The following is a 13165-nucleotide window of genomic DNA, read 5'->3' as shown; positions in this document are numbered from 1 at the left end:
GAATAACTGTGAGACAGGGGGGCCGGGCTGGCTCAGATGGTGGAGCATGTGACTCCTGGTCTCGGGGTTGTGAGTTCAAGCTCCAAGCTGGGTGGGGACCCTACTCAAAAAAAAACCAGGACTAGAATAACTGTGAGGCAATGTTTGTTGTTCTAAGCCACTAAGGTTTGGAGTAATTAATTACGGAGCAATAGGTGACCCAAGGATCTGACTCTTGAGGACAGTATTACAAATATGAATGCATTCAGAATCTCGTGCTTTATACTTTGAATATTTGAATTAAACTAGAAGAATATGGTGACATTGTAAGAATACCTTTATCATGAAGAAGCATAAATTTGCCACTCTTTTTTAGCTCATGGAATAAGAGTTTGGTGTTTTCCCTGAGATCTGCTGAGTCTCCTGAATCAAATATAAATACTTCATAATCAAACTTCATTGAAACTGTTTCTAACAATGTACTAGTTAACCAATAAAAAATGTTAGTCTTACCTCCAAAAAAGTACTTCTCGCCAGTTTTAACTTGAAGAGGACTATTAGTTCGAACAGCTGAAGCCTCGTCTCCATCGATGGTGAGAATGGCAAAATTTTCCTTAGCCAGGAAACGAACCTCATGCCACTGTCCGTCATTCAACCCAGAACCTGTTAAGTAAAAAAAGTCAATTTATTTTCTAAAGATGGTACAGTTTAAAACAATTTTCAGTACCAACAAGGTCAGAAATTTGTTGATACAGATTAGCATATTTTCATCTAGAAAAATTCAGTACTACTTGCAATTGATATCATGTTTCTTTAATATCAGAAGTGGTTCTGGCCTCCATTTGACAGGTAAGGCATAACAGAACCCAATAAAGTAGGGGAATAGTTATTAATGTGCCCTTGGCATACCTGGGAAAATGAATGGAGTGAATAAAGCTGTTTGGGATGTGATGATGAACTATTTTAATTTAATTACTTATTTTATGATTAGGTTTATTAGAAGTCACTCTCTGATAACAATATGGATTTATGACTTTTATCAAACATCTCTCTCTGTTTTTAAGAACTTTTTTTGTACCATTATTTTCTCTCAATAATCATGTCTGGCAAGTATATAGTTTGTAGAAATTAAGAACTAAAAACTATGTGCTAATTAACCACTCATAACCATAGGAAATAATGCCAGGGTTATCTGATCATTTATAAATAAGGTATCTTTATAATGAATTAGGTTATATTTAAACATACAAACCAACAAAAATAAATCAACAGCTCCCACTCCAAACAACCACATTTCACTGTGGCTTAGTACAAAGATCTTTGGAACCAAAAATTCTTTTAAACACTCCATTAGACAGATAATAACTTAAAAGTTTTTGTTTAGTTTGTGCTCATTTTGTAAAGAATAGAAAACTAAGGACCAAACAAAGGAGATCAGCAACTGAACATAAGCATCTGGAAAGAGTTTAAGAAACACTAAGAGAGAGACAGAGAGAGAGAAGTCTAAGAGGGTCAGAGTGGCTTTCTTTGAACATACAAAGGCCTGGTTATGGCAAAGGGAAGGGATTTTGTTCCAGGCCAGATAGAATAATTCAGAATTCACAGGAAGAAGTTACTTGAAGATACACTTCAGATTCACAAAAGAAAGAGAAGCCTCGCAAGTAAAGGGAGCTAAAAATGAATGAGAGCACGTCAGTGAAGCACAGATGAGAGCTCCAAGCCTCTGATCGGAGGTCTGCAAATCAGTTTATGGCCCACCTGGCCTGCTGTTGTCTGTTCCTCTATGGCCTGAGAGCTAAAAGTAGCTCTCACATCTTTAAATAGCTGAAAACACATAATAATAATGACAATAACAACAACATATGAAAATTGTATAAAACTGAAATTTCAGTGCCCACATAAAGTTTTGTTGGAACACAGCCACTCATTTGCTTACATACGGTCTCGCTCTACAAAAGCCAGAGTCAAGCAGTTGCTACAGAGACTTGTTATCACTCACAAAGCCTAAACAATTTACCCTGTGGTCCTTTGCAGAAAAAGCATAAACTTTCGGTTGGCTGATACTATTAAACAGAAATATGATTTTAATGAAAAAAATTAAAGCCTGTTGGAGCTTCTAAGACTGTCACATATATGTAGTATTTACTGGTGTTACACTGGTAAAAAGCATTACAAATAACCACACCTCAGATATTTTTTTTTTAGGGTTTTCAAATTTTAATTTAGAAATACATATTCAGCACATTTTATTTCAATGGACGAAAATAGAAAATCCCTGCTCTAAAGTAATTAATACTGAATAACCTCCAAGTTACAAAATGTATATTATATATGCACAATTTTGTACTGTGAAATTACTATGTAAATGTAAAGTCTTATTCTAAAATTAAAATCAGTTAGCTGTCAGACAAGTAGTAGTGTTTACTGAAATATTTCCTCCTCAAGTGGGTTACGTCAGGGTTCTCCCACAGAACAGAGGCTCAGAACACTGCATCTTCACCATAACATTTTTCTGTAGAGCACAAAACTGGGTCTAGTGTTGATTAAACACAGAAGTGCATGGTTTGGGGTTTTGCCTTTTAAATGTGATGAGCCCTGCTTTGAAATGCAATTTTGGGGCATGGATCCCAAGGACATCAATATTACAAATGTTCAGTCTCAAAATTTAATTCTAAATAATCACGCATCCAGGAAAGGTCACTTATAAAATACCATCAGCTGACAAATCTTTCAGTTCTAAACAGTAGACCAGAATGCCTTTCTAAAAATTCTGTGAACATTTCTCCATCATACAATTAATTTACAAATGAACATCATCAGCTTAATTGTTCATAGCAAAAAGGTCTATTATTCCAATCAGATAAAAATAAAAAGGTTATTCTTTTCAAGAAAATTAATTACTAAATTAAAACTCAGATAAAAGCAGGCTTGTTGATAGCAACCACTGCTGCATCTGAGCTTAACTGTGATTTCTATTCATTTTAATTCCAATTATTATTTTGTACTTTTAATCTTCAAGAGGTATGCCTTAGCAATCTATGATAGGAATAGGCTCCCAGATACAATGAAGTTCAATTCTTCAATGGGGAAAGAATGATTCACTTGCTCAGAAGAAAAATACGCTACTTTTTAAAAAATTTTCTTCTTCCACATGTTATAAAAAATAATAGCCTGACATCTTTTTTTTAAAATTTTATTATGTTATGTTAGTCACCATACAATACATCATTAGTTTTTGATGTGGTGATCCACGATCCATTGTTTTCGTAGAACACCCAGTGCTCCATGCAGTACGTGCCCTTCTTAATACCCATCACCAGGCTAACCAATCCCCCCTCCCCCCTCCCCTCTAAAACCCTGTTTGTTTCTCAGAGTCCATAGTCTCTCATGGTTCATCTCTCCCTCCGACTCCCCCCCTTCATTTTTCCCTTCCTTCTCCTAATGTCCTCCATGCTATTCCTTATGTTCCACATATAAGTGAAACCGTATGATAATTGACTTTCTCTGCTTGACTTATTTCACTTAGCATAATCTCCTCCAGTCCCATCCATGTTGATGTGAAAGTTGGGTATTCATCCTTTCTGATGGCTGAGTAATATTCCATTGTATATATGGACCACATCCTCTTTATCCATTTGTCTGTTGAAGGGCATCTCAGCTCTTTCCACAATTTGGCTATTGCAGATATTGCTGCTATGAACATTGGGGTGCATATGGCCGTTCTTTTCACTAAATCTGTGTCTGTGGGATAAATACCCAGGAGTGCAATTGCTGGGTCATACGGTAGCTCTATTTTTAACTGTTTGAGGAACCTCTGCACTGTTTTCCAAAGGAAACAGTCAACAAAACAAAGAGGCACCCAAAGAATGGGAGAAGATATTTGCAAATGACACTACAGATAAAGGGCTGGTATCCAAGATCTATAAAGAACTTCTCAAACTCAACACCCGAAAAACAAATAATCAAGTCAAAAAATGGGCAGAAGATATGAAAAGACACTTCTCTGAAGAAGACATACAAATGGCTAACAGACACATGAAAAAATGTTCATCATCATTAGCCATCAGGGAAATTCAAATCAAAACCACATTGAGATACCACCTTACACCACTTAGAATGGCAAAAATGGACAGGGCAAGAAACAAAAATGTTGGAGAGGTTGTGGAGAAAGGGGAACCCTCCTACAGTGAAGTCTTTTTCCAGAGCAGAATCTAACTGCATTAGCTCTGTATATGGATATATTTAAAGATACAGTGTTCTAAGCTCAATATGCTACTCACTCTGGTAAGTCCTTGCATTTGATTCATTTATAATTCACACTAAATGTTTTAGGAATTATTGCCTCAAATAAATAGGTGAGAAAACTGAATCTAATAAAGTTTAAGCATCACGTAGTAAATGGCAGAAGACAGAACTGAAACACAGATACATCTGGTGGCAGAGGCTCAATTCTTACAAACAAGAAACAAAAACAAACCAAACAACAACAAAACCTGTTATATAACCTCTATGCATCCATGGTCAGAATTCGCTTACACTGTGTGCACACACACATGCGCACTCGTACACACACACACACATTTCCACTGCCACCACACCTGGACAGAGCTCAAATTCTGCGATGTCCTTGTCTCACATAGCATTAGGATGGTAAATAACTGACACACCAACCAGTTTCATTTGCTAATTTTCAGCATTTGCACCATCAGATTTTTGTGGTATTGGAATCTCCTCCATGCTATACGTCTTTTATATTTTCTTACATCGATGGTTTTCCCTCACAACTGTAATTAAAATTAAATTTTATATTAAAAGTATGAGAATCAAGATCAAGCGTTTTCTCTAAGGCACATTAGAATAAGCCCATGAGTATTCGTTTAAATCATTTTCATACCTTGTGAAACTGTGAGCAAACAGAACTTTGTGCTCACTTTTTTTACATAAGGACTAAAATAAAAAAAAATATATATATGTGACTTCTCCTGCAAACTTGTTCCAAATTTGTTTTGCCTTTACCATTTCCTGGACCATCTGTTACTTGGAGGGTATGGTACAGATTTAGTTTTGTTTCAGAAAATCTATAAGGAATAGCATCTTTACGGTGTTTTTTAAAAAAGTAACAATTTTGTTCAGCAAATTTTAATTCATATGAAATCGAACATTAATTAAATTTAAGAGCTTTTGGAATTCATTATTTGAAATTCACTCAGACTACCACTGTTGATCAGATTGTTGCTATAAGATAGGTACTTATAATTAAGTATTAATACATTTTTTCAGAAAAAAAAGTATCATCATCTCAAGTTTTATTAGAAATCTGTGAGTCACAGGGGTGGCTCAGTTGGTTAAGCATCTGCCTTTGGCTCAGGTCATGGATCCCAGGGTGCAGGGATGGAACCTACAGTGGGAACCCTGCTCAGCAGGGAGCCTGCTTTTCCCTCTCCCTCTGCCCCTCCCTGTTTGTGTTCTTTCGCTCACTCACTTGCTCACTCTCAAATAAATGGATAAAATCCATTTTAAAAGAGAGAAAAAAATTTGTGAGTCATAAATAACAAAGAACACATTAACAAACAGGATGAAAGCAGCACTTTTCATTTGCTGTTAAAGACATGGTGTTACTCCACTCACTGTTCTAGAGCCAGTGAATATCCCAGGAAACAGACTCACCAGCTCCCAGAAACAGGGCGTCCTGGTGGATGCACAGTGGCTCGGTACCAGACCAAAAAAGAAGGATGCTAGTTACTGATACTTAAAAAAGACCCCCATGTCTCCTAGGGCTAGCACTTCCTGAGACCCTCACATGTGTGCGGCACTGTGTACGCACACTGTATATGTTCGTGTGTTGACTCTCCCCAACAGTGAGCGGCAAGACAGCAGGATGGAAAACAGCATGAGGATGAGGACGACGGGTTCCGGAGCCAGGCTGCGCGCCTTTGCCCTCCCCCTTGCCAAGCTGGGCATTTTACTTAACCATTCTGTGCCTCAGGCTTCTCTTCTCTAAAATGAAAAGAACACTGTCCACTTCATAGACCGGTTTTGAGGAGCAGACTAATTAGTATTTCTATAGCGTTAAAACAGCGTCTGGCACCCAGGAAGCAGTATATTTATATCAGTATCATGTCAAAAAAAATTTTTTTTAAGTTTTGATTAGTCTCATTTTATAGAGAAGGAAGCTAAGACTTAAATTTATTATTTTGGGGGAAGTTACAATTACAAATGTTGGTGTAGTTGTAAGTAAGCTCTCTAAACAAGACAGTAATAAAGTAAGTCTTAAAACGTGGAATCATAAATATACACATACGAGACAACTGAAAAGAAGTGTGTCTTACCATTATGCTAATGGGCACTTGAAGCTTAGAAAAATAATGTCCAGTGTCCAGTGACAACATTAGATGTGAAAAAAAATTCCTGTGAACAAACAACTTAGAGGTGACGATGATTTGTTCTGAAGAAATGTGTGAGATGACTCAGTTATGACAAAGACACCAATGCTAAAGCTGCATGTGAAGAAATTAGAACAAAATTATTTCCAAAAAGTGAGGGTGGAAAATAAACTTCCTAAATTATATATGTATGTAATTTTAAAAACACATAGTAATTATGTAAATATTATACATATATTTACTTACAGAACTAAAAGTTTTTACATGCAAGTTAGTTAAAAGGAACTCTTAATTATCTTGCTGAAAAAATGGGGAACCACCCTGTGTTTGGGGTCATATTCTGCTCAGGCACACATGTATCATGCCCTCTATGAGCCCGAGAAAGGGTTTAGAGCCCAAGAGCGTCTGACTTACAGACTCACCCTCAGGGGGGCAGACAGCACAATGGACAGAGCAGGGATTCGGAAGTCAGACCATCGGGTTCAACCTCATTTCTGCTCACTGAATGCCAGACCTTCAACAATTTAGCCTGTCTCAGTTCTCTTACCTATTAAATGGGACTAATAAAAGTATCTACCTCATAGGGTTCTGGTGACGATTATGTGTAAATACGTTATCATTTAAAGAAGCGCTTGACACACAGTTAGCACCCAGTAAGTAACTCCTGTTTCTTATTCCGTCAGTGAGCCCAGCTCTCTAAATATCAGCTTGGGTTGTTGTTTAATTCTGTAAGCATTAACTATTATAACATGATTAAAAATTGGTTTTGTTTATGAACAAATATCCTCCTCCCCCATATAAATCCAGTCATGAAATATCAGTGGTGAGAAATTTGGGAATTTGGCAGGGTAGCTGATTATATTTCTTGTTAGTATCAGGGTCAACAATTTTTAAGCTAATTTAAGCCAACTTTGAGCTATATAATAAATCAGTCTTATTCTTTCATAGTTAAGGTCTGCTTTCTCCTCCCCAAATTGTGTGTGTGTGTGTGTGTGTGTGTGTTTTAACTAGATTATTCAATAGATATGGTTCTGAAAAAAAAATGGTAATGGTTCATTGAATGTTTGTGAAGTATTTCCAAAAATTAAATACAATTCCAAGCAAGGACTTCCCATGGTGACTAATTTTGAGAAGACTGATATAATCTGAAGTACATATTTTCCAAAGTATTTGTGTTTTAAAAATATACCATTTGGACGTAATTTTACACTTAATGGTTATTTGATATTACTTTATAATAGATAACTCCAGTTATTAAATCATAACAATCAAAACTTTTCAACTGTATATTCTAAAAGGAAACATATATTTTTACAAAGTTTTTAACCTAAAACCAACATCTTTGAAACCATATTCCAGCTTCTGGTCTTAATTTTTTTTTCATAACTAGATTGTTTTATAATACTTTCGCTTACATTTCTCTACCTTATAATTGTTAGAAAAACTTGTTTTGTATGCAAATGTAACATGTTAATGAAGCATATTCTATCTACACTGTCTTTCTAATGGTATTATTTTTAAAGTAAAGCTCTTGAGGTGGTTGCACTGATATAACAAGAAGAAACAGATGTTTCTCTTATTAGAGACAAGAAGAAGAGACTAGTTTAATGAATATTGAAAAAAAGAAAGTATTTAAAATACAGTACCAAACCAAGATGCAACATCTGTTTGAAAATGCTTCAAATAAAATTATAATGACTGGAATTTCAAGTCTTTTGCTCAGTAGTCAATCTTGAGAGAAAAGTTTCCTAGGATATGAATCCATCTTTAGGCAGTTACAGTGTTCTGATGTGCTATTGACAGATCTCAAAAGTTATCAATTATCCATTCATGTAATAAAAAGGAAAAGGAGAATATATCTCTTTATAAATATGCCATGCACTATTTCTTGTATTATCTATAAATTCCATATCATAAGGAACTTGATCTCATTTAATCTCGCTCACTTTTATGTGACAATACAAACCACATTATAAATATGATCACTTGTGGTCACACAGAACATGTAATAAGGCGCTTGGGCAGGCAAAAAATTCTTTTATTTTTGTCAGCTGAAGAAACTGCCAAATGCTTTCCTCCAGGTACAGACAAAAAGTCACTTTAAAACATGTCTTTGTCTTGAAAGAGCCACTTGAATGGAATCTTTAAGATAGATAAATACATAGAGGAAAGCATATTGCATGACTTTTTTTTATTAGTGTTGCTAGTCATCAGGGAAATTAAAACCATAATGATGTACAATTTTCCACCCACTTCGGGGGCTCAAAACTAAAAGAACTAGCTAAGATTAGGATCAATCTGAACTCACACACTGTCAATGAGATGTAAACTTGTATAACCACTTGGAAAAATTCTTTGGCAGCTCAGTTTTGTTTTTTCTCTAATAATGTTAAACATATGTTAATCCTATCACCCAACAATTCCCCTCCTAAATATTTACTCACCCTAATCAAAATACATGTTGCAAAAATATTTGCACAGGAATGTTTTGGCAGCTTTATTTATTACAGGCCTAAACTGAAAATAACTGCATATCCACACAGTGTCTATTCATACAAAGAAATGTTGCTAAGTAATAAAAAAAGAATGAACTAGTGGTATAAACAACATTTTTTGCCTGAAAGAACGTAGACACAGAAAATAACACTGAATGAATCCTTACGTATGAAATTCCTGAAAAGCAAAACTAACCTACACTGATAGAAATCAGGCCAGGTGGTTGGGTTGCCTATGAGAGAGAGGCGCAGGTGGGAATGGACAGGGGAGTGGCAGAAGGAAACTCTCTGAGGTGATGAACAAGTTTCCTATCTCGACTGGAGGCTGGGCGCGCTACGTATGTGTATTTATCAGAATCCACTGAACAGTACACATTTAAGATCTGTGCATTTTACACACAGCCGATTCTCATTCGTGGAATCTGTATTTGTGAGAACATCTACTTGCTAATATTTATTTGTAATCCCAAGCCGATATATATATTTTCATGATCATTCACAGACTCAAACATGCATAGATTGGGTGAAAATTTGAGCCATTTGGCACAAGTTCCCAGATGAAGTCAAAAAAGGCAGCATTCTGCCTCCTTGTTTCAGCTCTCACCCTGTTACCAAGTGTTCTTTCCACTGCATATTTAATACCATGTTTCTCCCATTTTTGTTATTTTTTGTTGATTTTGTTATTTAAAATGGTCCCTGATGGTAAAATATGTGATGAGGATGAAAGGTACACTTATCATGATGAGCACGGGAGTAATGTATAGAACTGCTGAATCACTATATTGTATGCACACACATAAACCAACCAATCAATAAAAATAAAAAGGTCCCTGAATGCAGTGCTGAAGTGCTGTTTATTGTTCCTAATTTCAAGAAAGCTGTGATGTGTCTTACGAAGAAAAAGGATTTATGTTAAATAAGCTTCTTTCAGGTACAGGTTATAACACTGTGGGCTGTGAGTTCAATGTTCATGAATTAATTATATGTATTAAACAAGAGAACTTTAAACAGAAACACACAAAAAGCAAGATTCTGTACTGATCGGTTGATGCCAATGTTGTGACCAGAGGCTTGCAGGAACCTAGCCCTATATTTCTCGTAGGAGCAATAGTTCAGTATTCACTAATTCAGTGTTTGCAATGACTACAGGGAACATAACTACCATAAATAATAAAAAAACTACTGCATGTAATTTTTACTTCAAAAATATGAAGAACATTTTTAAAAGAATTGAAGTAATAGTGATACTCATTTTTAAATTCAACTGAATTTTATTTGAGGCCTGTTTTTTGCTTTGTTTTCTGAATTATCAAACAATTAGAAACCCAATGTATAACATGCCATTATTTGATATTAAACAAATAAAACCCAATTAGGCTCTGTATTAATATGTTAAGCTTTTAGAGGCCAACATTTAGGATGTTAAAAAAATTAAGTAACTACCCCAGGACTACATTTTCATATAAAAATCTCTAATAACTGTCTTAACCATTACTGATTCCCAGCCAAAAGTCAAATACCACTGTATTTCAAAATCTCTTATTCAAAGTTTTATGATTATTCTATGGTCACGTTTCTCTTGAGATAATCTTCCAAAGAACATTAACTTTAGTGGGACTATGGTTATGTAAATACCTAACTTCAAAAAATCTTATCAATCCAGGACTCTAGTTTATGCACTAATTCTGAAAGATTCATTCATTCATTCATTCATTCATTCATTTCAGTATTTGAACCTGCCTTGAATATAAAATGTAATACAAGTTGCACTGAAGAAGTTATTGCTAATTTCAAAGAGGGTTTCAAGTCATAATATTTCTGATTTAGGTGCACACAGAGATAAGACCAGAGATATAGTGTGATACTACACTTAAGAGTCCAGGTGTCACTCACACATGGATTCAAATGTTAACTACACTGTTCAATTCATCTATAAATATATACAGTACCTACTATTTCCCAGGCACTATGTTAGCATTGAAGATGCAGAGGTAAGTAAGTCGGAAGTGGTCTCTGCTGTAGAAAAATCCAGCTATTTTATTTTGAGGCAATTACTAAGCCTCTCTGCAACTTGGTTTCCTCACTTTTAGAGGAAGTTGTAGCACTATCTCAGAGAGTTGTTATAAATAATTCATGAGCCATAGTGTGTGTGAGCCACCTGATACTACAAATAGCTAGTAGCAGTTATTTTATCATTATTATTTTTGTTATACACATACAAAGACAAATACATGTATGTATAAAGAGAAAGTATATCCAAGGTTTTACAAAAGGCATATATCACATTTTGTGGGTTGTATGTGTATCTGCATAGGGCAGATAAAGACAATATTGAGGAATGGCACCTTACATGAGTTTTGAGTTATAAATAAAAGGTTTTTATAAATGTTTTTCATCTATAAAACAAGATGTGCTGAAGAAAACACAGAAACTCAAAAAAGTATACTGGAGGGAAAAAAAGATTCATATCACCAAGAGACATCACACTTAATATCTGGTGTATTTTATTCTAGTTTTTACCATTAAAAAAATGCAAACCTTGTAGATTACTTTGATGCCATAGTTGAAGAATGGAGAAAAGTATAAAAGAGACAAGCAGGAACAATCATCATCCCCTCAATTCTCTGATTTCCCTTGATTGGGGGAAATTTGGCAGTCTTGTCTTCTCAGCCTAACTTTTCAGAATTTAAGGAGAATAACATGGAGATTTACCCCTACCAGCTCAAGCTCTCCTAGAGTTCCACTCCAAAGAGTTATGTTCATTCTTTCACTCATTTATAGTTCTTCTGCTGCATGAATGGCATTGTTTTAGGCACCAGGATCTCACAGTGAAGAAGACAGACAAGGTCCTGCCCTCAGGAAGCTTACATTCTTGTGTGCAGAGACAGATCATAGGCAATAACTAACAATTTATAGGACAATTTCAGGTATGATAAATACTATAACAGAAATAAAACAGATGTCATGATGGAGAGACTGCAGGACTTGATAAGATTTTTTGACAAGGAGAGAACCCTCTGAGGAGAAGACAGTAAAGCTGAAACCTGAAGGACAAGAGGCCAGTCACGTGGAGATTTCATGCAAAAGCCCCGGAGGAAAACATGCTTGGTGTGTTAGAGTCCCAGACGCTAAGATGACTACAGTGGTTAGCGTTCAGAGATTAAGAGGGCAGGATTGAGGAAATGAGAACGAATAGATAGGCAGAGGTATGATAAGTAAGGGCCTTGGGAGCTGTAATTAGAACATTAAATACTAAGTGTGATAGAAAACCTTTGTTATGTCTTATGTGGAAAGTGCCATGATGCTGTTTCCATTTCAAGGATATACTCTAGCTACTGTAAGGTGAGTGGATGTAAGGAGGAAAGGCTGGAAGCAGGGAGACCTATTAGAAAGCTGTTAACAGTAGTTAGGACAAGAGATGATGGAGACATGGACAGAGCTTAGCACTGGAGAAAAGTGGCCAGATTTGTCCCATATTTTGGAGATACCATTGGCAGACCTTACGCATTAATTGGTTATCGAAAGTTTGAGAAAGACGAAGATTTGTGACTGAAGCATTTGAATGGAAATGAATGTCATTTAAATAATGGGATTCCGGGGAGGGGAGGCAATGTTGGGTACATTCATTAGATATGTAAATAGAGAAGTCAGGCAAGTACTTGCCTATCTGTGTCTGGAGCTTAAGAGAGAAGTAAGGTCTGGACATAGAAATCTGATGTCATAAGCGTAAGGCATGAGACTGGATAAGCCTACCTAGGGAGAACACAAGAGATGAAGAGGAGACTTTAGTGTGAGTCTTGGCATGCTCTAAACTCAGAGGTTGGAAAGAAGAGAGGCCAAGAAATAAGACTGAAAAAGAGTAGCCAGTAAAATAGGAAAGAAATCAGGAGAATGTGCTGTTAAGGGAGAGACTGTTTCAGGAAGAAGGGAAGCTTCAAGGAGAAGATGCCTGTGAGCTATCAAGTAAAGTGACGACAGAAGTGGACACTAGATTTGGGAGTCACGGAGTTCAATGGTAACTGGAGTGGGCTGAGGAGGGCACGGCAGGTGAGGAGTGCAAAGAGGAAAGAAAGAGAGTCCTTGAATAGTTGGGCTACACAGGGGAATTCTGAGTAATAGTCTATGCTGAAAATCTGAAGAACATTATGAATCCTGTCCTAAGAAAAATCTTTATTCATATATCCAAAATTTGTTTATAATTTCAGGGGTTTACCTCCTCTTTCAGGTTCAGAACCTGGTTTATATAATCCATCATCTTTTAATTGCATCACTGACTTTACTGGGCAATAAAAATACTATCAATTCATT

The 13165-nt window shown here is 36.0% G+C and overlaps 1 protein-coding gene across 1 annotated transcript in view; it reads right to left on the bottom strand.

Moving 5' to 3' along the window:
* Nucleotides 1-13165, bottom strand: part of CNTNAP2 (contactin associated protein 2) — a 1879707-nt gene that overhangs the window by 869668 nt on the left and 996874 nt on the right. The window contains exon 9 of the mRNA XM_078059689.1: nt 493-642. Within this exon, the coding sequence (XP_077915815.1) occupies nt 493-642 (150 nt within the window). The remainder of the gene's footprint in view (nt 1-492; nt 643-13165) is intronic.

The sequence above is a fragment of the Halichoerus grypus genome, chromosome 12 (genome assembly GCF_964656455.1).
Source record: "Halichoerus grypus chromosome 12, mHalGry1.hap1.1, whole genome shotgun sequence".
NCBI classification, from domain to species: Eukaryota; Metazoa; Chordata; class Mammalia; order Carnivora; family Phocidae; genus Halichoerus; species Halichoerus grypus.
This window is presented reverse-complemented; position numbering and strand designations above follow the sequence as displayed.